Raw genomic sequence first — 23,483 nt, forward strand, 5'->3', positions numbered from 1 at the left:
ACACAGAAAGAGTGCTAGCAGTAGATGATCAAGGACTCTGCAGTGAGGCAGCCTCATTTTGGAAAAAACATACATAAGCTAGAAGATAAGGCTGAATCCCATAGTAACAGAAGTAAACCCAAAACCTGCGTAGAATAAGCACTCAGGAAGAACAAGAGAGTTACAATCTCTGCAAACCCTTTCAAGCTCCGCACCCTGAGAGTCAGGAGGCTGCTGAGAAAGGGCACACACCACTGCATGGGCAACACACAACTGATCCATGGCTGCAGCTCCGAGACATCTTGCACACTGGGACCAGCAGAGTCCTCCCTGGACGGAGCCCATCCCCAGGAAGGATCCGTGTTTCTCGGGGAGTTTCAGAGGCAAGGAGGTATACAGCCATGTGTCGCAGAACTGCACAACCCCAAAAATGTAATTCACACTGGCTGTTAGACATTTTTTTCTTCTTCATCAGAGGCAACATTTCTTTCTTCTTTTCTATCTATATACCCAGCAAGTAAGTACATTTAAGAAAGTCCGGTGCATAAAATACATAATACAATGAATTTTCTCTACAGATAGATGTCTTTTAGCAAGCAGGAGAATAAAAGGGCTAAAATAACCCTCTTGTTTATGTATTTATTCAACCATTTAGTGTTGTGTGACAACACATTGCAGAACCGCTGCTAAAGAGAAATTCCTAACAACTTTAATCAGGATGCAATGAGAAGGAAGAAAAAGGAATAGCTTCTGTGGTCCTCGGTGGCATGAAGCGGTACAGACCGTCTGTGTGCAGGCAGCCAAACGCAGGAGCTGACTGCATAGGACCTTGTGGCATCGCCCTCCTTGCCGCCGTTCTGAAGCCGAGAAGGAGAGCCCTCAGCAACCTGCCCTCATTTCCAGGCCACTCCCAACTCAGAGGTTCATCTTGCTTTGGATTTATTATTCCATTATTAAATTATTCCAAAGTTATCCTAAAATCATACTGACTTTTTACTAATAATTATTTAATGGAGGAGTGAAAGCACTGCCAGGAAGCATGTAAAAAAGCTAACTTTTATTATTGACAAAAGCTTCCTTTGATTCCTTCCTATTGTTGGGAATCAGTACAAATCAAAATTTTAAAAGCATCAGCCTTTCCTGTTAAATAAAAGTTGAAACTTTTTACCCATTCTTCTAGTTGAGTGTCTGTCCTTGTCATAAATTAAAATTAAACAAAAAAACATTTTACATCAAGTTTTACATACATTTATACACACATGTATATTTATGGACATCTGTATGCATGTGTATACATATGTAAAACTACTCAAGAGAAACAGAGGATGGCTGAGGCTGAAAGGAACCTCCCCAAGATCATCCAGTCCAACACCTCGGCTCAGTGCAGTCACCCCACCACAGGTTACTCAGGGCCATGTCCAGTCAGGTTTGGAGTACCTCCAAGGAAAACATCCAATACTTCAAGAAAGGAAAACAACAACAAAAAAAAAAATCCAAATTGCTCTGATTACTTGCTCAGAATCTTCCTGATTCACAGTTTTTATTTATACTGTTCCCATAATTTATAGCCTGCCAGTCAAAAAAAAAAAAAAAGACAGAAATCAACCTGAATACACTATGACAAACTGATGCAGAAAACAGCATTTTCAATGTGGTTTTGAAATTTAGAGGCTCTAAAGCCTGTTCATCAGAAACTAAAACACCTTTAGGTTTATAAAAACAAGAAAGCCTGAAAATAGATACAAGAAGTTCCCACATGGACTGAGTAAGTTAAATAGTAAGAATAATACAGGTTTCATACATAGCACAATAGTCAGCATTACACAGCCCATTTTTCCCCTTAGTTTTCCAGAACATGAGATTTCCCTGCTGAATAAAGATTTACTACTTATATTAGTTTCCAATGACTTTTTTTAGAAGTAATGTGAAGCTTCAGGGTGTTTTTCTCACCAGGCAGTGCACAGTGATTGACCACTCTTTGCCATGAATGTACTATTTCAACAGCCTTCAGAATCAACTGGATGAGACATATTCCCAGTTAATTCATTTCAAATGAAATGTGGAAGTCATATATATTACCATAAAAAAATAATTTCAGCTGTAAGTGAATGCAAGATTACCTGCAGTTACTCACCCACATACCTGTAAGCACAAATTTGCCTTAGTGGTTTTACAGAATCAATAATCTCCCTATTAGGTTTTATGCATATTGATAGTAGTCATAGTTACTACTGCAGCGCTTAAGGGTTAGGCAGAGGGACATCCTGTGCCTGGTACTGTGTAAACACAAGCATCATCTTTTCAGGTATGGCTACACTGCGCACTGTAGCACAGTGAAGAGACTTCAGCTCACATTTAATTCAGCCTCTGACTTTGGTTTGCTTTTCTGAAGCACCTTTCCTCCCTAGCTAGAGCATCTCATCTCTAGCATTCAAATAAGTTTTAAATAAAAACTGAACTAAGGTAACTCGACACAACTCTCCTGCATTATTGTAGAGTACCACCTTGAGGCTGATTTCTGTTTCAAAAATAAAAGTACTAGGAAGGTGTGATAAAAAGCGGTGTCCTCTATTTTCAAATTAATGGGATTACTTCTGAAATCTCAGCTTGACCAGCTGCACACATTGTTTCACAGGACCAGTAATCCAAGGCTTTAGCACAGAACACATTTTATCACTGAGGTTAAAGAGATTTACCTTGTGAGGCTCATTTACACGGCTAATTACATTACTGCTTTGCTCTGTCTCCTTCCTGCTCTCATCACACATGCGAAATACCATCTGCCCTAGTAAATCTAACTAGCCAGATGAACTGTTAATTTACCAATGCAATTTGTGATGAAATATTAAGCACCTCTGAGGAGTCCCAGTTAAGAAAATATAATCACCAACTCCTGCATTGCATGCGTATTGTGTACATACGCTCAATATCTCATTAGCCAGACAAGAAAATGAGGTTAGCAGTAGGCTTGCTTCTTAAAACTGCTCTGCAGAAAGGGAAAGCAAAAATAGAGATTTAAAAATAAGCTGTCTGGCTATTAAGTACCAACATAAATTAGTTACAAATTCTTCTGCCAAGAAAGCTTTTCAAATCTAGGTGACAGGAAAACAGTTGGAGTAAAACCTTTGGGAATGCTATGCTTCATCTTCACTCAAACAATTCCATTGAGCCCATTCAGTTATAGTGCAACTCCAGCATTAATCAAATTATGCCAGAAATTAATTTCTCTTTTGATGCATAATATGACCTATTAGGCTTCTATTCTGGAAAGGACTTCAAGCAAACCAGTAAGAACCATGACCAAAGCATTCATGTTGTGCTGAATGGAGATTTTTCAGAACAACAGGGGAGAATTACATAGATAATATACATGATAAATTAATAACTGCTTTAATGCTGTCTCATTCTAATGCATATCATAGTATTTCATCCCATTCCCCTTCATCTATAATAGACTCAATAGACTACACACACACTGAACAGTTCAGCGTCTCTCTAAGTATGAGTCAGTTTGACCACATTTAGTGTCATAAATAAGTAGCAATAATTAGTCTGAAATTAATGAATTAAAATGACTTCAAGCTTGGGTTTTTTCCACTCTAATTATGACTCAGACTAATGAATAACTCTTACAAACCCAAGAAAAGCAGGAAAGCTATATTAGCCATTCAGACTTATCACCAGAGACAAATCTCTTTTATGTACCTTATAGCAAGTTTTACTGCAAGTTCACTTAAAATTGACATTTTAAAATACCTGCTTTGACTTGAGTGGGGCTTTGGTTGCTTCCCCAAAGTTAGAAAGCCTCTAGCCATTAGCCTTTACTATGGTCAGATTCAGCTTCCATTGAAAAGGTCTCATTCGGCAGGTAACCCAGTATCCTCCCCTTTACTGCCACATAACGACCCAACGGCTCTGCTCACTCTTACTGTCCCTAATCACACTGCAAACAGAGAATGGTTTAGGTTGGAAGGGACCTTAAAGGTCATCTAGTTCCAGCCCCCCTGCCACGGGCAGGGACACCTTCCACTATACCTGGTTGCTCAAAGCCCCGTCCAACCTGGCCTTGAACACTTCCAGGGATGAGGCCTCAACTTCCCTGGACAATTTGTCCCAGTGCCTCACCACCCTCAGAGTGAAAATTTTTTTCCTAATATCTATTCTAAATCTACCCTCTTCCAGTTTGAAGCCATTACCCCTCATCCTATCACTACAAGCCCTTGTAAAATGTCCCTCTCCACAGCCTTCTTGTAGGCCCCCTTCAGATACTGGAAGGCTGCTATAAGGTCTCCCCAGAGTCTTCTCTTCTCCAGGCTGAACAACCCCAACTCTCTCAGCCTGTCTTCACAGGAGAGGTGCTTCAGCCCTCTGATCATCTTTGCTCCAACAGGTCCATGTCCTTCTTATGTTGAGGGCTCCAGAACTGGACGCAATATTCCAGGTGGGGTCAATTGGCTTTGGTTCCACTGCAGTGCGAGGTGGGATCTCAGTAACATTGATGGCCAAAGAATCCACCATGCATGTTGGTGCAGACGGTCCTGCTACATTGCTCCCCCTGTGCAGTCTGTCCTCTTTCCGCAGAGCAAGAAGAAAACTCGCTCTGTAGGCCAACTGGGAAGTCTCAGAGCTAAGGAGATCTTCCCCCTTCCCAAACAGTAAGAGACCACTTTAGTCCACAGATGAAGAGTCTAATCCATGCATTCACTCAGTCTAGACTGCTCCTTTCCAACTCCAGATTCAGAAGGTTCACTCCCCTCCCTCTTCATAACATCTCCCTCAGACAGACTTGGGCCAAAACCCTTGTCCCCAAACTAAGAAAAAAACCCAGCCTTGTCAGATAAATTATCCCCACAACTTATAGGCAAGCTATCTTTATACAATTCCTAGGTTTTTTCACCTTGAGTTACTGAGAACATCAGGGTGGTTCAGCTTCCACCCTCCTGCTCTTCACAAGAGGCCGTTCTGGCCTTTTTCCCTTCGACCACAACTCCAGAGTGACACCTACCTTCCATTGCTTCTGAAGCCCCCATACAAAACCACCTACTTACACTACAGAGATGGTGAACGGAAATTCTCTGTTCAATCACTTGTTTATTCACCTGCATTATATAAATAATGTGCAAAAACTATAACCCTAAACCACCAGCCGTGCCTTTGGACAAGAAAAAAAGGCAAGTAAGAAAGGAATCTTGTTGCTGTACCTCACCAGTGACATGCAAAATGAAGCCCTAGAACCTGTTATTTTACAGTGGCTGGAAGAACTTGTTTGAATGGAGGTAAAAAACCCTGACAAATACATACTAAATTGCTTAAGTATTTCAATTCTTATCTCATCTGCTACAGCAGTCGGCCTTTTTACCCTCTTCTGCCTTCAGTACGCTGTTTCCTCTCACCAACACGATCTTCATCCATTCCCATTCTCTGACTCTGCATTCTTTAATTACATGTTGATCAAAAGCAAGAGCAATACGCTTATCCTACAGTACTCTGGCACAGTCTCAAAATCCAGCAACACAGAATATGACACAAGCAAAGACATAGTAGATGCATTTTTAAGGTCTTGGCAAACTTGTAAAGCACATGCTGCTTTAATCATAGTTGAAAGGACAAGCTAATAGACCACCTAGAGATGAGTCTTAGCTTATATGGGATGCAGCGAGGGACAATGTGAGAGAGGGTAGAGATGCAATACAAAGAGATGAACAACTATGACCAGGATTGAAACTGTAGGAGTGGTATAAATAGGGTGAGATTTAACCAGAGCGCAGGCAGGACTAAGCACTGTGCAATTGCTGAGGAGAGGAACTACAAAGCAGCAACAGCTGCTGAATGAGCAGGCTGCAGTAACTAAAACATGAAATTAAGGAGACCCCCTTTGCAACCTTCCTGACAGAAAATGCCATTGATCAACTGAAGAAATTATACAGCAGTGGATCAGATAATAGTAACAGTCAATTAACTTCATTCGTGCACACAAAAAGTTCCTCAATTTCAAAAAAACATGGATGAAACAATGAAGATTTTATAAATTTAGTTTCCTAAAGGTTGTTATTAGTCAGGAAGACCAAACATGTAATTTAAGTCTTGCACAGAAAATCCTCAGACCTTACAGCTTATTCCTTCACTGCAGTCACATTTTCTGTTTAGGCACATTCTGCTTTTTATCAACATGCACAGGCAACATTAAAGAGCCTGATCAGGAAAAGGCTTAAAGACAAAAAGAAATTGCCACAATATTGACTGTTATAGCACACCTAGAATGAAAGATTTCTCCTTTGAAAGTAACCTTTGCAGGGACTTTCTAGTTGTTCTTTGCTACAAAGAAAGTTCTGTTCTTGCTGAAGTTTATGAAAAAGAACAAAAGGAGAGTAGCCTTTAGAAAAATCTTTGCTTAGGAGGCTGCAATAAATTTGCATATATCATGCAGACACAAAGTCAACTAGAAAGCTTTGAAGAAGTATTCCACACAGAAACCATTCTCTCACTTTATGAAGGCAACAAAACTTCTGTAGCACATCATTTGTGCCATGGCAGCTATTTTTTGCCACTTACTTTGTTTGCAGCAGCTACCTAAGGTTCTCTCTAGGCCACCATCTGGTAAGGATTTACAACAGATTATGGGCAAAGATTTAACTTGGTGCACTGTATATGCTTGTCTGTTTTAGCACACTGCAGAGACTGAGCAACTTCTTGATAGTGTGGGTTGTGTAGACATACTAGACTTGTGACTTTGATCAAAGTAGTAGATATTTAGACTGTATGAACAACAGGATTTTTCCTACTCCTTTCTCTCCTCAGAAGCTGCTGTAAACCGAGGAAAGCACAGAAAATGCTCTCTCATATTGCGTAACTTGAATTATTGGAAATGTGAACACAGATAATTGGGAATGACACACTGGAGCCCTGCTGGTACCAGCTTTTAATTACCTCACCCTCTGGTGTTCTGGCACCCTCACTGAGATTCCTCAGAATTCCCTCTCTCTGTTTTCCAATTTCTGCAAGGGACACAATCTTCCACATGTTTGATAACCATGGCATGCACATTGGTTCAAAGTACTACAGAGATCACTACTTCACTCAAAAAAAATCAAAGCAAAAGTAAAGGTTGCTACTCTGAAGGAAGTTAATTAGGCTTCAAGTTTGTATTTGTTCTGTACGGGTACACCCAGGCACCTTTCAGCTGAATTAAACAGCCAAGGCAATACTTAGTAAGAATATTCACATTCACAACTAACCACTGTTTAAAGTTTACAAAAATAAAATAATTTGTATATTTTCAGAGAAAAGAAAGATCTTGCTTATGCTACGACGCAATACAGGTCAGAATTTAATCACAGAACTGTTTTTAGATGAGAAGAAATATATCTGCATATTGCAAAAAAGTATCAAAACAGGTTTGGGGGGGTTGTAACTGGTAGGCTTACACAAAGATGTATATATATTGATAGATTAGTCAGCTTAAACTACAATCGCTGACATTCATGGGAGCTGGTTTCCCTTCTAACAAGGTAACTTGCTCATGGAAAAGGAATAAGTATACTCAACAGCTTTAATACCAGTCTCAAAAGATTTAATACTGTTAAAAGGATAGCAAACCCTACTAAAACTAATACTTATACATTTATTTTGCTCCAGCAACTTTTGAATAGTGCATATTCACTTATAAAAAAAGCATCTCCTTTGTTAAGATCTGAAAGTTACACAAAGCATATTAAGAAGCAAAAAAAAAAAGCAAGAAAAAGGCAAGCAAGAAAAGAACTAATTCTTGTAATTTTCAATGTAATTAAACAGTACATATAAGGACTGTGGAAATAAGATTTGTTGCAAAGATCTATCAAATTCTTATTACTTTGGCTGACATCATTCAAGAAAAAGCCATCATTGAACAAGACCTAGGAGTTTGTTGCTCCGTACATAACAACCTAAGCAAATTGTCAGACAAAAAAATGAGAGGGCTAAGCTGCTAATATCTAATTTTTATGATGGCCTATAACAAAGAAAAGAGAAATCCAAACCGTTGCTTTTCCAAAAACAGTCAATATCTGTACAGTATCTCACATGATTAACTCAAAATGCTTCATAACAGCCAAGATGATGAAGGAATTCAGAGGTCCCTTAGAAGCTTGTGAAAATACTATTCCAGTAAGTTCTGTAAGTTTCCTGTTAACAGAGGGAGGGACACAAGACAATCCCCCCATGTCTCTCCCCAGCAGTTCTATGAACTACAGGTTAGAAAAGATAATGAGGTTCAACACTATGTGGATAGATAAGCTTGTAAAAATTAAAGGGATGGGGAGGATGGACAGCAGAGTAGTTGCCATTGTTAAGCTAGGAAAATCATGGAGCCTCAGCAGAGTGGCCTGAAAACCCATAAGAATTCTGCAGTCAGATAATTTTCCTAAGAGGCTCACACACATTACACATGAACAGAGAATGCGACTCACCCAAAACCTATTCCATTCCACTTCTCACCACGCAAGATGCTGCAGGTATGCTCTGGAAGTCTCAAATAAGCTTTCATGCTTTTAGAGGTTTACATTTCCTGTTAACAGAGGGAGGGACACAAAGAACTGCCTTCTTCACATGGTGTACTCTGACTGTAAATATGCACTTGCACCTGAAAGGCAAAACCTAGGCTTTGACCAAGTTGACGCCCAAGTTGTTTATCACTTTGCTATAAGACAGTAAATGGGATGGCCAAACTTTTAGAGACGTTAAGAAAAATGAATGCACACAGAGCTTAATTCAGTGTTTTGCTGTAATTGCTAGTACACAGACATGATGCTACAGTCAATGTACCTAACATTACCACACCCATCACCAATACATACACCACACAATAGTACTAATTATCTAGACACATGCATTTCTGGGAAACGGTACCTTTGCTTTTTTCTTTAAAAGCATACAAACCCTATCAATGAAGCTTCTTTAATTTAGAATGATAAAAAAACCGACAAGGCCATCTTCTGTCACAGTGCCATCCTATACCTTCCACACTTCCATTCCTTGTAGTCGGCAGCCCTGAATTTAGCTGCGCCCCAAACTAATCCCCTGCGCAGCGAGGCAGGGAACACTGCTGATCAGCTCTTTGGTTATACCTTGTGTCTCCCATTAATGTCCATAGACAAAGAGAACAGGCTCAGGACAGGTTCAAGCACTCGCCTGGCATTGCCCACGCTGTAACTGTTAGCAGGTTTCCTGAGCCAACTCAGTACCTTGCCCAGAAAATGCCCAACCCACCTGCCAGGAAACATTCCCAACAGACAGAAAGGACATAGCTGTCTAATTTGGAAAGGGCGGAAGGCAGTTTAGGTTGGGAAATACAAGCTGAGTCTCAATACCACACAACTGTAGGCCCATTTTATTTATTATTATAATCTCGCCTCCAAGAGGTGCTACAGCTTGAGGTGCCCTCCAGCCTGTTACCACAGCCATCTGTGGTAATGCCTCTTCTGAACACCCTCCCCACAGAAAGTAACCCAGCTCCCTCAAACTCCACTTGAGGTTTATTTTCATTAGTTTCTCCCTTCTGTCCTAACAGTGTTGGAATTGTGAAGCTGCATTGTCATTTTCCAATTGCTGTAAAGGCATGTTTTTTCTCCCAGGCACAGCTGGCAGGCAGTATTAAACCAGATCAGGGCAAGCACTGAGGATACTGAAGAGAAAGGATTCCAGATGTGCGTACAGTGCAAGATTTTCAGATGACCAGCTGTGCTACACTGATTAAAAAATAAGTTGCATATTTTCAACATAAGACCTGTCTACAAACGAAATCCCTTGTTTATGTAATCCAAAAGAAGTGGGCAGGAAGACATCAGAGAAGTGTTAATGGCTGCAACTGTAGTTTTCTGTGGTAGCCTTTAGCAGATAATCTGTATAAGCCACCCCTCCCTAAAACCTCTGTCTCCTCACTGTTCACAAGAAGTTCTTTTGACAAGCAATCTGTTAAAACAGTCTGCCAATTGGAATAGTTCAGGGAAAAGGGAATTACTCTTCTGACACCTAAGAAAATAAAAAAGCAGGCCTTAAATCTGCTTCAGAAACATTCTGAGTGTTCCTTGTTTACACGGGTATGTCATCAAGTAGACCATCTCTTAACTTCCCAACATGAAATGAGCAATGATTTTTAAAATACTATTTCCTTAAATGTATACGAGTGGGCAGAGAAAAGAAGAGGCTAATTTATCTTGTATTTTCCTGCTGCTTCATCTTCCCCAACACATTGCCAACATCAGACACAGGACATTTCTTTCAATGCATACACCATATTACCAAATAAGGAGCACTATAAGTCCCCCTTCTTATCCCCGTTCTACCCAAAAGACACCACCACTACTTGCTATATCTAACCTCTGTCACCGAAACCTGCGTTTTTGATATACACACTTCAGCTACTACTCTAAATTCACATCACAGTTCTAGCCACAGTGCTGGAAAGACAGTTACAGGGATGCAGTGAAGGCACTGACTCTACAGCTTACCGAAATTGTCATTTCACAATACAGCTTAGCCAGTCTAACAGCTAACTTACTAAAGAGCAGGTCTTGCTCTCCTTCCCTTCTCAGTTCCTGCACCAGCAATTGCATTTGCGCTCCCAACCCAGCTCCAAGACATAATCTTTAAGAAAACCAACCCATATGCACAGGGGGCTGTCAAACACTAGCTCAAAAAAGCAGTCTATCACATCAGCATAGTTTCACACACAAACTAAAACTGAGACTCCACACAACTGGAAAAAGGGTATTGTCACTTAAGTTTTATAAAAAGGTCATAATTGCTTGGGGTACCTGACCAGTATCTCATGTTGCAGAACTGTAGCATTTGCACAGAAGTCAGGGCTCAAGCCAGAGCCAGAGCACAGGCCATTCGCCACGTGCTGGTGCGGACATGGCCAGCATTCCTGGCAAAGTCTCGGGTTTTAAAAAAAGGGACCATTACCAGCTACGCGTAGCTGAGTTTAGCTCCAATGCTACAACATCCAGCCACACGCAGTCTTTTTGTAGGGGAGCTGTGGAAGATTTATTACTAACAGGAAGCAAAACTAAAGCAGAAACAGACAACCAAGAACTAAACAGTTACAAAAGGCAATGAAGTTAGTTTTACACACCAAAAAAAAAAAAAAAAATCTGACTTAGTGAGCTTTTAACTGAGGGGGTGAGAAAGTGTTTTGATTATTTTCTTTGGAACCTCACATCCAACACAGCTAATGTATTTAAAAAAAATAAATAATCAATAACCCAGGAGCTCAAACCTACCTACAACAACAGGGTTTTGCACATGCATCTTGTATTACAGCTAAACGAGCTGTTTATTTTCACATCAAGTTGTGTGGGTTTGTTTTTGGTTGGGTTTTTTTTTTGTTTGTTTTTTTTTTTTTTTAATGTTAAAATGTTTTAATTGCTGAATACACTCATGTGGGAGATGAATTGCAGAGACAGGGAAGAGAAGCCTAACTTGCTGAACTCCACAATTTGCAGCTGCTTTAAAGGCTGACCAGGTGAGGAGAAAGGAAGACCAGAAGGGGTTAGAGGCAGGACTTCGCATTAAAACAGTCGAGTTCTTATCACCAGTCTTATGCTCAAACTGTTCAACCAGCGAGACTCCACAAACAGAAAGAATTGAGAGGTGTAGTCCAGGTCTACAAACCAGTTTGTTCTTGTTCCCACCAGGCAAACAGTACATTTAACTCTTCATACTATGTTTTGCCCAGGAAGTACCTGCATTCAATAGTGGATTTTGATGCTGAAGTTTTATTCCTGCTTCAGCAGAAACAGGGTGATTCAGAATAAAAAGCAGAAGCTGGAACAAAGCAGTTGTAACTTAACATAAGTGGCACAGTTGTCCTGCAATATGTTCAGGTAGAGTGAGGTAAGAAGGCCTGTAAGTTTTTTGTCTTATTTCACGTAAAAATAGGAGCGGGAGATTTACTCCCAGCTTGGTTCCTTTGTGAACTCTTTACATTTTCATTACAAGACACAAGCTGTGAAGCCTAAGATTTGTTGTGCACATCCTGCTGGCAAGTGGAATTTCAGATTAACATTGTCTTACTGCAACTAACAACTGGTTTCCATGGGAACAAAGACAAAGCCATGATAAGATATTCATAGCAGCCAGAGGATCACACTGACCATGCCCTGTCTATACCAAGTTCACATCTGAAGGTCTCCAGCGCAACAGGTGACATGCACCATGTCACAACCATGAACTGACTTAACTTTATTAATAAATTAACACTTTGGTTTATGATAAATTCTAAGAGAAAAACTGGCAATTTGTTTTGTTAGATGCCCTCTTAGCTGAGTGATAGAAGCAACTTGTAATTTTCCTATTATCATCTATTTATTGTAAATGGTGCTGTTAACAGGAAAGAATAACAATGCTCTATCCTACACAGTCTCCATTTTACAAATAGAGAAGTCAAGGCGCAGCAAGATTAAAGAGACCTACTGAGCTCCAAGTAGCAAACCAGTGACCAAACACAGTCTCTTCCACTCCAGTGTATCATTAACTCAAAGTGGAGGCTGCTTCCCTGCATAGCAGTTTATGCTTGGGAGTAAATTCACTCCCATTTACACCAGCACATCATCTAGTGATAACAAAAGTATTTGACTGGTAGACCTGAAAGCAGAATCTATTTACACTTACTGAAGCATTGCAATCAGATATCCTCGTTCACTTTTTTTAAACTATTTTACTCCAATATCCAAAGAGCACGGTGCTGGTCTTAAAGATTCAGCAATTTAAAAAAGCTTAAGGAGTTAAAGTTCCTTTCCCTGGTTCTGTTACTGTGCTTTACGTAAGCACTATATTTAATCCCATTAATAACTTACCTATTAAATCTAAACTTAGATGAAGTTGTACATCCACAAACCGGATGGCATGAACAAATCTCGAAGCAAGTAAATAATTACTCACTTAGATTTAACTAAAAAAAAGGAAACCTTAGAAAAATATTTCTTGACCCATATTATTTCTTTAAACGAAGTGATCCCTTTCAACTTTTAAGTAACAAATAAGAACATTTAAATAAATGTTAAGGCTTAGCAGCATGCAAATACTTTAAGAATGTTTCCAAAAGACTCTGATGTACTTCCTATTTTGTTTTATCATACTAACTTTCCCCCTGTCCTGGTTTCATAGAATCGTAGAATGGTTTAGGTTGGAAGGGACCTTGAAGATCATCAAGTTCCAGCCCCCCTGCCATAGGCAGGGACACCTCCCCCTAGACCAGGTTTCAGCTGGGATAGAGTTAATTTTATTTCTAGTAGCTGCTGTGTTTTAGATTTAGTATGAGAATAACGTTGAGAAAGCAGATTGGTTTAGTTGTTGCTAAGTGATGTTTATATTAAGTCAAGGACTTTTTCAGCTTCCCACAGAAGGCAGCATAGGCAGGACAAGCTGGCCAAAGGAATATTCCACACCATAGACATCTCATGCTCAATATATAAATCGGGGTTTGCCCGGGGAGCGGGGGACAGGACCGGGAAATCCACCATTGCTGCTCAGGACAGGCTGGGCAATCGACCATTGGATAGTGAGAAAAATTCTACTGCATCACTTCTTTTTTATATTCTTTTACCATTATTATTATTTTCTCTCCCATTACTGTTTTATTAAACTGTCTATATCTCAACCCATGAGGTTTCCTTGCCCCCCTCCCCCTGATTCTCCTCCCCTACCCCACTGGGAGGGGAATGGCTGCGTGGTCCTGGTTGCTTGTTAGGGTTAAACATAAGGCATACTTGGGACTGAAGGAGTATGAACACTAATACTGTAACATTCAGCTCCATCCAAGCACTATTGCAAGCACAAAAATGATTTGCAAAGACGGGAATATCCACATGCAATTAGACAATCCTGTCACATTTTTCCCCTCCCAGCTAAGAGTACTAACAGTAGACTGGAAAACCAAACATCAAGTACTTCCAAGCATTAGGGAGAAGAAATATAAAACTACTAAGATCAAAGGTCTAAGCGACTGATGCCAAGTCCTGCACACAAATCACTCTTCTCTATGTTATGGTTATATGCAATACCTGGAGCTAACTCTTCTGAAGCACCAGCCCAATCAGAATGATTAAGTTTTGAGCTAGAAACATCAAAAGGCTTGCCTTCTGTGCCCATTTGTGATTATGTTTATTTTCATCTCTGAATCAGAATTAACTCTATTTCAAGTTTGCAGTTTAAAATAAATAAATAAAGCATTTCAAATATGTAACTACACCATTAATACACTGACTGCGAAAATAGAACAGCATATGGCAAGAGAGATTATAGGGATTAACCAGTTAAATGGTATGACTCAAACCAACATGATCCATCAAATCTGTATTTTGCAGTGAGGTATGTGGGGGCATGGGAAAAGGGCTTCACCTGATGCAAATAATGAAAGCCCAACTTCTAAAAATGACTGATTTGGCAAAAAGTATCTGCAAGGAAGGAAGGAGAGGTATGAGATGTTCAAAGCTTACAAGCTAAGAATAAGTGATTTACTTCTTGAAGTCTCCTTTCTCTTTAATGATGGATTTCATAACACCTACTTGATGCAAAACTTACTACAAGCAGTCCCACAGGATTATAATCTTGATCGTCAATGCTATACTCAATAATTATTCATATACTTAGGACACAATATTAATTTTTACATATAAGGTTACAGACCAAGTTCCTGTTAACATAAAGACACAGTAAACATCTCACTGAAATCAAGCTTCCTCAATCGTAAGAGAATCAAATATTCAAGCAGGGCTTTAGGCAGAAGGAAGCCCTGTTTCTAAGAGTTGAATGCAGATGACAATCATAACATATCAGGTCTCACAGAGAGGCAAACAGCTGATCTGCATATTTAATGGAAGGAAAGAGGCCACAAAAGCAGAGGTATCTGGACACACTTCCTCCAAAAGGTGACATTACTCTCAGCTTCATGCAATTGCCCTCATTACACCTTGTGTAAGACCTGCTCAGAAGACAGATACTGCAAGGACATACCAGGTTTTTGCTGTACAGGTTAACACCTGGGACTCCAGGCACTTGTCTAAATAGAATTCATTCATTCAAGTTCATTTGAGCTCATTCTTTTACAGCTATTGAACAGATGTCAAAAATACAAGCAAATAATAGTTCACAGGTATACAGATACATGATCAAAGAATCAAATATTTAAGACTTTAAATTGCTAAAGGTTTTTATGCATAAATTGAAAGATGTACTGCAAAATAATATAAATGTTTTTATATACAGTTACAGCTAAACCACCAAAAGGAATCAATAACCAAATCCATTCTTAGATTTTATTAAAGCTTTACCTCAATATAATTTTAAATGTGAAACTTAAAAGAAAATACTGATGTGTTTGTACAAGAGCTAAATAAAACAAAAAGCATGTTGCAAAGTTAAGTTGATACAGTTACCACATCCACAAACATACAGCGTTCCCAAAAACACCTTTTAATCAATGCAACCTCAATAAGCACACACTTCTCTGATACCTTAACTTTTCCTTTAGAAGAAGGGACAACTTAGTAGGAAAGGAATGGGGAAAAAAAAAATGCTTCAGTAAAACAAATGCAGTCTCAAGTCTTAACTTCAGCTTACAACAGAATGAGAAGTTACACGCGGCTGTGTAATGCAACTGCCCTTACATAAAACTTGACTGTGGATGCACAAATGTGGAAATGAATGAAATTTGTTTCAAGTTGCTACATTTCCATTTCCTAGGCTAAATCTCATAGTATTATAATCATCTGTTTATCATAATATGCAAATCTTAGAGCTGTCTTTTATGGATTTAATATTAAATACAAAGCAGTTTATGGTTTACTGTGTTCCATCCTTCTGAGCATACATAATAAAAAGTTTTGGTTAAGAAAAAAAAACCCTCAAATGCAACAGTGACAGCTTTGAGATATGTAAGCAGAGTCCTGTGAGATTTCATCAACAATTCAATTTCATTAACAACCACACACACACACTATGCTTAGCGGAAAAATGCTAGTTCATATGAAACTGTACACATTTCCAGGCCATAACATGTGTTACTAACAAAGCCCTTCACATCATTTAGTTCTGGATGATGGTCTTGGAATCTACAATAGGATGAACGTATCAATAACAAATCTGTATTAAAAAAAAAAGTTTATCTACTTACCTTGAGGAAAAGAATTTGGCTGCACTAAGTACAGAAATGCATGTACTATTTTAAACAAAATTCCTATTGGCCCAGGTTCATGGTATGCACCTGTATCATACGTCTTGGCTGGTACAAATCCAAAATCCAAAGTCCCAGGAGGTGGCTTGTATATAGGCTGTACCTCTGAAATAGTACTTCCACAGAACAGCAGCAGCAGCAAACAGAGTTCCACAGCCATAGCTAGCAGTATTCATAAAATTGGAGGTAGAGATATTTGTGCCACCAAGTCTAGAAATCTTCAATACATTCACTCGGGGGTTAGCTTTCCAGCCAGGAAAACACTGGTGCACCCTCACACCTTTTATTCGTTAATGTATTCCTGCTTCACAGTGGTAGAGAAGCCTCTTGTAGAACTGATTCAGCGCACCATCTCTGGCAGAAAAAAGAAAGAGCTCGTTAAGGTGTGTGCAAGCAAACAGGAAAGAGCAAGATAACCTGCAATCTTGTGTGGATATTGAATATATCAACAGTTGTAAAAGCAAGCCAGATAGGTTAGAAAAGAAAAGAAAAAAAAAAAGATGTTTGTGAATAATACAGTCTACTACATACACTGTACTTGAAAGAGGGGGAAAACACAATTATGCATAGTTCCAGGTCAGTGAGTTTTCAAAAACAAAGCAGAGCATTGGGACAGCTCCAAGGGAAACAAAACTAAAGGAACAACATACAAATTGCACTTCTGACTAAGTACAATATGTCATGTCACAACAGTTACACAATGCATTTAATCAGCTACCTGATGTTACCGTAGTTGATGGCAATTATTACAAGTCATATCCTGTAGCTTCTTTAATCTCAACCTTTCAGTAAAACTGTCCCAATGCCAGCTACTCCTAATTGTCCTCCAAGACTGAAGAAAGTAATTATTCATCACTGAAAAGTTAACAAAAAAAAAACCAAAACAAAACACCAATAAAACTTCACCCTCCTGGCAGGTGACTACAGATGTAAATAATTACTTTCTATTAACTAAAACTATCTCAAGGCTTTCCTTAGGAACTGGAGAAGTCAACGCAACAATTTTTATTCATAGCTTGCTAAAGCTGAGTGACATTAAGATGACTCTGGATGCTTACACCTGTTTAAGAATGTTTTAAATCTAAAAACATCACAGCAGTGTAATCAAACACCACTTAAGAAATGTAAACAGACACACGCACACCGGGGTTTCCAATAAAACAACTGACCAACCACACCTTCATCTACCTAGGCCTAGGTAAGACTCCTTCACTTCAGCATGGGCCATGGTGGCCTCCAAGGAAACAGACCAAAAATAACAAATAAAAGGCAACAGAAAAGCTTCTGCCCCTTTCTGACTCTGGAAATCTCATGTATGCTGTGCCAGAGATCATCACACTGACTTTACCACCTAGACTGGCTTATCTTTGAAATGTCTTTGGTGATCTACCGGAGCGTGACTGGTGGGGATGCCTGGGAACACACTGCTCATGACAAGCCACCCACTTCAAACTGGGAAGCACCCAGCACAAACTGCCTTTGCTTAGCATAGTTGCCCCTCTGCTGCCTTTTTCAGCAGCACTACCTATACATTTAATCAGCTATACAGAAATGTTTTTAATCTCCACCTTGGAGTTCAGACCATTCACTTGCAAGAATGACAGGAAAATAACACAAACACCTCACGGCCTCAGTCAGCCCAATCCTACACCAATACCTTGACTTTCAAGGTGCCTCCAGGTCAAAGAGATGATGAAGGCAAAAGACAAAAATGGTACTAAGGTGAGACTTAAGTGTCTCCCATGCTTTACAGTCTCTGGTGAGATACAGGCTACCTTTCTGAAAACCAGTGTTGACTTGCAAGAAACCATGTTTCAGTCTTGTTTAGTAGTCCATGCTGCATTCAAAGCATACATCAAGATCAAGAAAAATAAGGAACAAAGGAATACAAGACTAGATCAAAGAACTAGAGACAGTTGTGTTTCCCTGAAGTCCAATCAAGTTCAGAAGAAAAACTCAACTCTATCTTCCCCCCTCATGGCTAGTGAAAACCAAGATGAACAGTAATAATGCTATGAATAGCAGAATTATCCAAGCCTTATTCAAAAAGGCAACATTAGCAACCACTCTGAAATACGACACTCAACACAGGAACATAAGTACTTAGAACACATCAAACCATGAGTATTTGCCTATCTGGAAAAGAATGTTTTGTTAAAGAATAATGAAAAAAAAAGAAAAATGTCCAGCTCAAAAAATATTATTTTTCCTCCTTTAATTTTTTCTTGAAGTGGAATTTTCTTTTATGCACCTATTACTCCAGGGATGAAAACAGAAATGGTCAGAAACTGAAAATTGCTTAGGCTGCAGTTTATTAACAAATCTACAGAAACTCTATGGGACAAAATATCACAAGACCGCAACTAAGAGAAAACAAAACAAAAAGTATTTTGCCTTAATGACACAACAGTTAAGATTGTGCAAGTTTGATACAATACAGTTAAACTTGTTTTTTCTTAAAAAAAAAAAGTTTGAACACTTCTAAGTAAAGTGTAGTTTTTTGAGATTTCTCAAGTACAGTTGCAACATTTCAATGAGTCAGGAGAAAAAGCTCACAAATGGTGACTGAGCCTTGATTCCAAGAGTTAAGGAAACAGATACAAAAGCATACAATATAGGTAAATATTAGGTGTGTTTGTAGAAGATGAAGTTGAGAGAAAGATCACGTCCCTAACTGATGTCTTACAGCAAAGCTAGAAGATAGGTCATGTTCTCTGTAGTGCTTTCTGTTATACCACAGAGAGGGCAGAAGAAAAGAAAGTACATAACCCCTTTTTTTTTTTAGTCAGATTTTAGATTAAGGACAATTTAAAGTGTATCTAATTGTACAAAAAGGCAAATAAAGCACTATCAAAATATCCTCCCATTACAGGAAAATAATCACTACACCTGCTAGAAAGGTGAAGTCATGTATTAACCAAGACAGAAACTTGGCAGTTTTAAGACAAGGACACTACTTGTATTGCAGATACAAACAATACCCTGCGAAGTCCAGACACATCACCATCTTTCGATTCCAAAGACACTACTGAAGTCTCCAGCTCCACATAATTTTCAGTTAAGCTTTTATAAAGTTCAGAATTTTTCAGCAAAGCAGGTGGGTTTCTTGCAAATCAAAGAATCTGCAGAATTCTGACCATACTCTCTTCCTCTCCCTTTGTTGGCAACTATATCACAATAAACATGGTATATATAATCTTACTGGGCAACTCCTCCAGGCTGACACCAAATCTTTTCTACACTGCGTATATTTCCAAGGTTACATTAATAAGGATCAGGAACTTGCAGAAATACTATTAAACCTATAACTCGGGATACTTCTGAGCATACAATATGTATTCACCCTCCCTAAAAATAACTCAGATGTTAAAAGATCCCAGCAGTTATCCTTATCTTGACACCTAAAAGAAACTTAGCTGGGAGCATATTAGTAGTTAAATATACTAGACAAACAGTATTAAAAAGGAAAAAAAATATCTATCCCTGAAATTTGTATTTGTGAGAACTTCAAGAATGACATACGCACGAGTGGCACATGTAAAGAGAATTACACAGCATGGTATTCTTCATTGCAGGATGCGGCCATCTTATTTCCTCAGAAACAGCATGGCATCACTGCAGTCAATGAACTACAGCAACTGCCAGTACAACCCTCCCCGAGTTCAAGTAAATAGTGAATGAAAAGAAGCTGTGTGAACTTTTGAAGTGCTTCCACTAATTATCAAATAAGATATCCATTTCATTACTACGTTTTGATTAAAAAACAAAACACAAACCCTGTTAAGTGCTTAGTAAGATATCATAGAATAGTTTGGGTTGGAAGGGACCTTTAAAGGTCACCTAGTCCAGCCCCCCTGCAATAAACAGGGACATCTTCAACTAGATCAGGTTGCTCAGAGCCCCGTCCAACCTGACCTTGGATGTTTCCAGGGATGGGGAATCTACCACCTCTCTAGGCAATCTGCTCCAGTGCTTCACCACCCTCAACATAAAAAATGTCTTCCTTATATCTAGTCTAAATTTTCCCTCTTTTAGTTTAAAACCATCACTCCTTGTCCTATCCAACAGCTCCTGCTAAAAAAGTTTGTCCTCATCTTTCCTGTAGGCCCACTTTAAGACCTGAAAGGCCACAATAAGGTCTCCCCGGAGCCTTCTCCTCTCCAGGCTGAACAACCCCAACTCTCTCAGCCTCTCCTCAAAGTGCTCTGTGTCTCTGATCATTTCTGTGGCGCTCCTCTGGACCCACTCCAACAGGTCCATGTCTTTCCTGTGCTGACAGCTCCAGAGCTGGACACAGTACTCCAGATGGGGTCTCACCAGAGCGGAGTAGAGGGGCAGAATCACCTCCCTTGACCTGCTGGCCATGCTTCCTTTGACGCAGCCCAGGATACGGTTGGCTTTCTGGGCTGTGAGCACACACGGTTCGCTCATGTCCAGCATTTCATCCACCAGTACCCCCCAGTCCTTCTCGGCAGGGCTGCTCTCAATCCCTTCATCCCCCAGACTGTATTGATACAGCACCCTGCACTTGGCCTTGTTGAACCTCATGAGGTTCACAGTGGCCCACTTCTCGAGCCTGTCCAGGTCCCTCTGGATGGCACCCCATCCCTCAAGGCATGTCAACCATTCAGCTTGGTGTTATACACAAAGTTAATGAGAGTGCACTCGATCCCACTGTCTATGTCATTGATGAAGATATTGAACAGTACTGGCCCCAATACAGACCCCTGAGGGACACCACTTGTCACTAATCTCCATCTGTTGAGCTGTTGACCAGTACCCTCTGGATGTGACTATCCAACCAATTTCTCATCCACCAAACAGTCTACCCATCAAATCCATCTCTCTCCAATTTAGAGAGAAAGATGTTGTGGGGGAGCATGTCAAAGGCCTTAGAGAAGTCCAGATAGATGACATCCGTAGCTCTTCCTTTCTCCACTGACGTAGTCACTCCATCACAGAAGGCCACTAGGTTGATCCAGCAGGACTTGCCCTTAGTGAAACCATGCTGGCTGTCTTGAATCACCTGCCTGTCCTCCATGTGCCTTAACATATCTTCTAGTAGGATCAGTTTCATGATCTTCCCAGGCACAGAGGTGAGGCTGACAGGTCGGTAGCTCCCAGGGTCCTCCTTTCTAACCTTTTTAAAAATGGGTGCAATGTCTCCCTTTTTCCATTCACCAGGGACTTCATCTGACTGTCATGACTGTTTGACTGTTCAAATATCACGGAGAGTGGTTTGGCAACTACATCAGCCAATTCCCTCAGGACTCTGGGATGTATCTTGTCAGGTCCCATAGACTTCTGTATGTTCAGGTTCCTCAGGTGGTCACAAACCTAATCTTCTCTTAGTGGGAGGGCCTTGAGGTCCTTCCATTTAAGAGCTGTGGGGAGAGAGGTTGCCAGTGAAGACTGAAGCAAAAAAGTTGTTGAGTACATCAGCCTTCTCCTTGTCTGTTGTTACCAGTCTGCCAGTCTTGCTCATCAGGGTGGGGGTGGTACACTTTCTTTGACCTTCCTTTTCTGGCTGCCATATATAATAATGAAAGTGTTTAATTTATTTTCTGTGTGGTTTGCAAGTGTCCATCTTTAAAAGAATAGCGCTTTTGCTTTTTATTCTGCAGTTGTCACTAATATTCTACACATAGAAGTCACTAAACATAACTCCTGGGGTTTTAACCACTATCTGTGGAGAACACCATCACCTTTTTACCAAGTATGCTGCAGTATTATCATCTCTCTGATATGTTACTTATTATTAAAAATATGGTAATATTTTCCAAAAACAATAAAGCTTCAGCAACTCCACCATAACTTTAAGAGGGGGAGAGCAGAGAGAGAGATGCAGAAATTCAGCAAGTGCTTCCATGATACATCAACTCTAAATAGCAGAGGTCAGAAACAGCATGATGTCCAGCTCTTTGTTTCAGTAGGACTGGCCTCCTTCTGTTTAACACTGTAACCCATCCAAATACAACGCTGCAGTGCAGCGATGCAACGACGATTAACCCTGTGAACTCAAATTCAATCAACCAGAGGCTAGATTGCAATAGCTCAATGTAGGAGCCTGCCGTCAGTGAACCACAACGAGATGGTGGAAGATGCAGCTTTCCATAGGAAGCCCACAGGAAGGCTCTGGCTACATTTGTTACAATTTTTAATTAGTCATTTGAAAAATCCAAGTCCGTAACCCTCATCGGTGAGATTGCTCCAATAAGAGCAACCACCGGAAGAGTGAAATGCGTTAAAGCAGCCACAAAACAGGTAGACTACAACTCCTAAGTATTTATAAAACAAACAAACAAAACACAACTCACAAACAACAACTTCCCATTCAAGCGACATAATACAGCAAGCTAAGCTGGATGCCGACAAGTTGAAGAGGTGCAGTTTTCTGTTACAAAATCTGTTCTAAGCCCACCAACAATTACAACCTGTTGCCACAGGAGGAGTAGGAAGCAAATGAACCTCATAAGCACTAGGGACTGCAGAATAGAGTCTGGCAGCACGGACAGAAACCAAACAAATAGAATCTTCCACACAAGGGATCCTCAGTATCCATCTGACGTGCTTGCTAAATGCTCAAAACAAGCAAGTGCTCAAGTGAGGAAAAAATGAATATTCAGAACCCAGTTCGCTTTGAGCAGCTACTTGATAATTTGAAAATAAATAAATAAAAAAGAAGCAATGCCAAAAAATCCCGGGGTTTTGCAAGTTACAGCCATTTGCAAACAACAACAGAAACTGACCTGTAAAAATTCCAAGTGAGATACCTTCCCCAGATCATCAGGAGGTCTGATTTTTAGCTGATTGCCTACGTGTTTGAAGTATATTCTCACTAACTGAGAAAAAAAAAATATTTAATTTTATTTTAAGTGGTGCATTTACCGTAGTATTCATAGAGTATTCCCTGTGAGAGCACTTTTCAGCACCACACAGAAAATTCCAAAACAGAGTAAAGCCAGCCCATAAACAGCTAGGGATTTTTTAGCAGATGTGAACAGATGAGGGCTGAGTACGTGACCAAGGTACTGGGACGACAGACCCCATGTAATCCCCCTGGCAGCTGAGACCAAGTCTTTCCTTCCTCTACTAAAAGTGTGGAGACCTCCTCTCCTACCACGCTGCTTAGTCCTTGATCTGCAAACTGCACAGCAGCACGGGCACCGCAGCTCTGCCTCTGCTGGAATACCGACCCATTTGGTGGTTTCTTCAGCTGCTCCCCTGCCCGTGTGCGCAGAGGAGGACACAGACCGTGTTTACCACCACCACTGCCCCTTCACCCCCAGCCCCC

General features: G+C 40.1%; 1 protein-coding gene across 4 annotated transcripts in view; it reads right to left on the reverse strand.

Moving 5' to 3' along the window:
* The window catches only part of PROM1 (prominin 1), a 58,943-nt gene extending 42,400 nt beyond the window's left edge, over positions 1–16,543 (reverse strand). For all 4 annotated transcript variants that reach the window (XM_009887629.1, XM_009887626.1, XM_009887627.1 and 1 more), the window contains exon 1: positions 16,130–16,543. In XM_009887629.1, the coding sequence (XP_009885931.1) occupies positions 16,130–16,349 (220 nt within the window). In that variant the 5' untranslated portion in view covers positions 16,350–16,543. The remainder of the gene's footprint in view (positions 1–16,129) is intronic.
* Between the last annotated feature and the right edge of the window lie 6,940 nt (positions 16,544–23,483).

Source organism: Charadrius vociferus, unplaced genomic scaffold, assembly GCF_000708025.1.
Source record: "Charadrius vociferus isolate BGI_N301 unplaced genomic scaffold, ASM70802v2 scaffold306, whole genome shotgun sequence".
NCBI lineage: Eukaryota > Metazoa > Chordata > Aves > Charadriiformes > Charadriidae > Charadrius > Charadrius vociferus.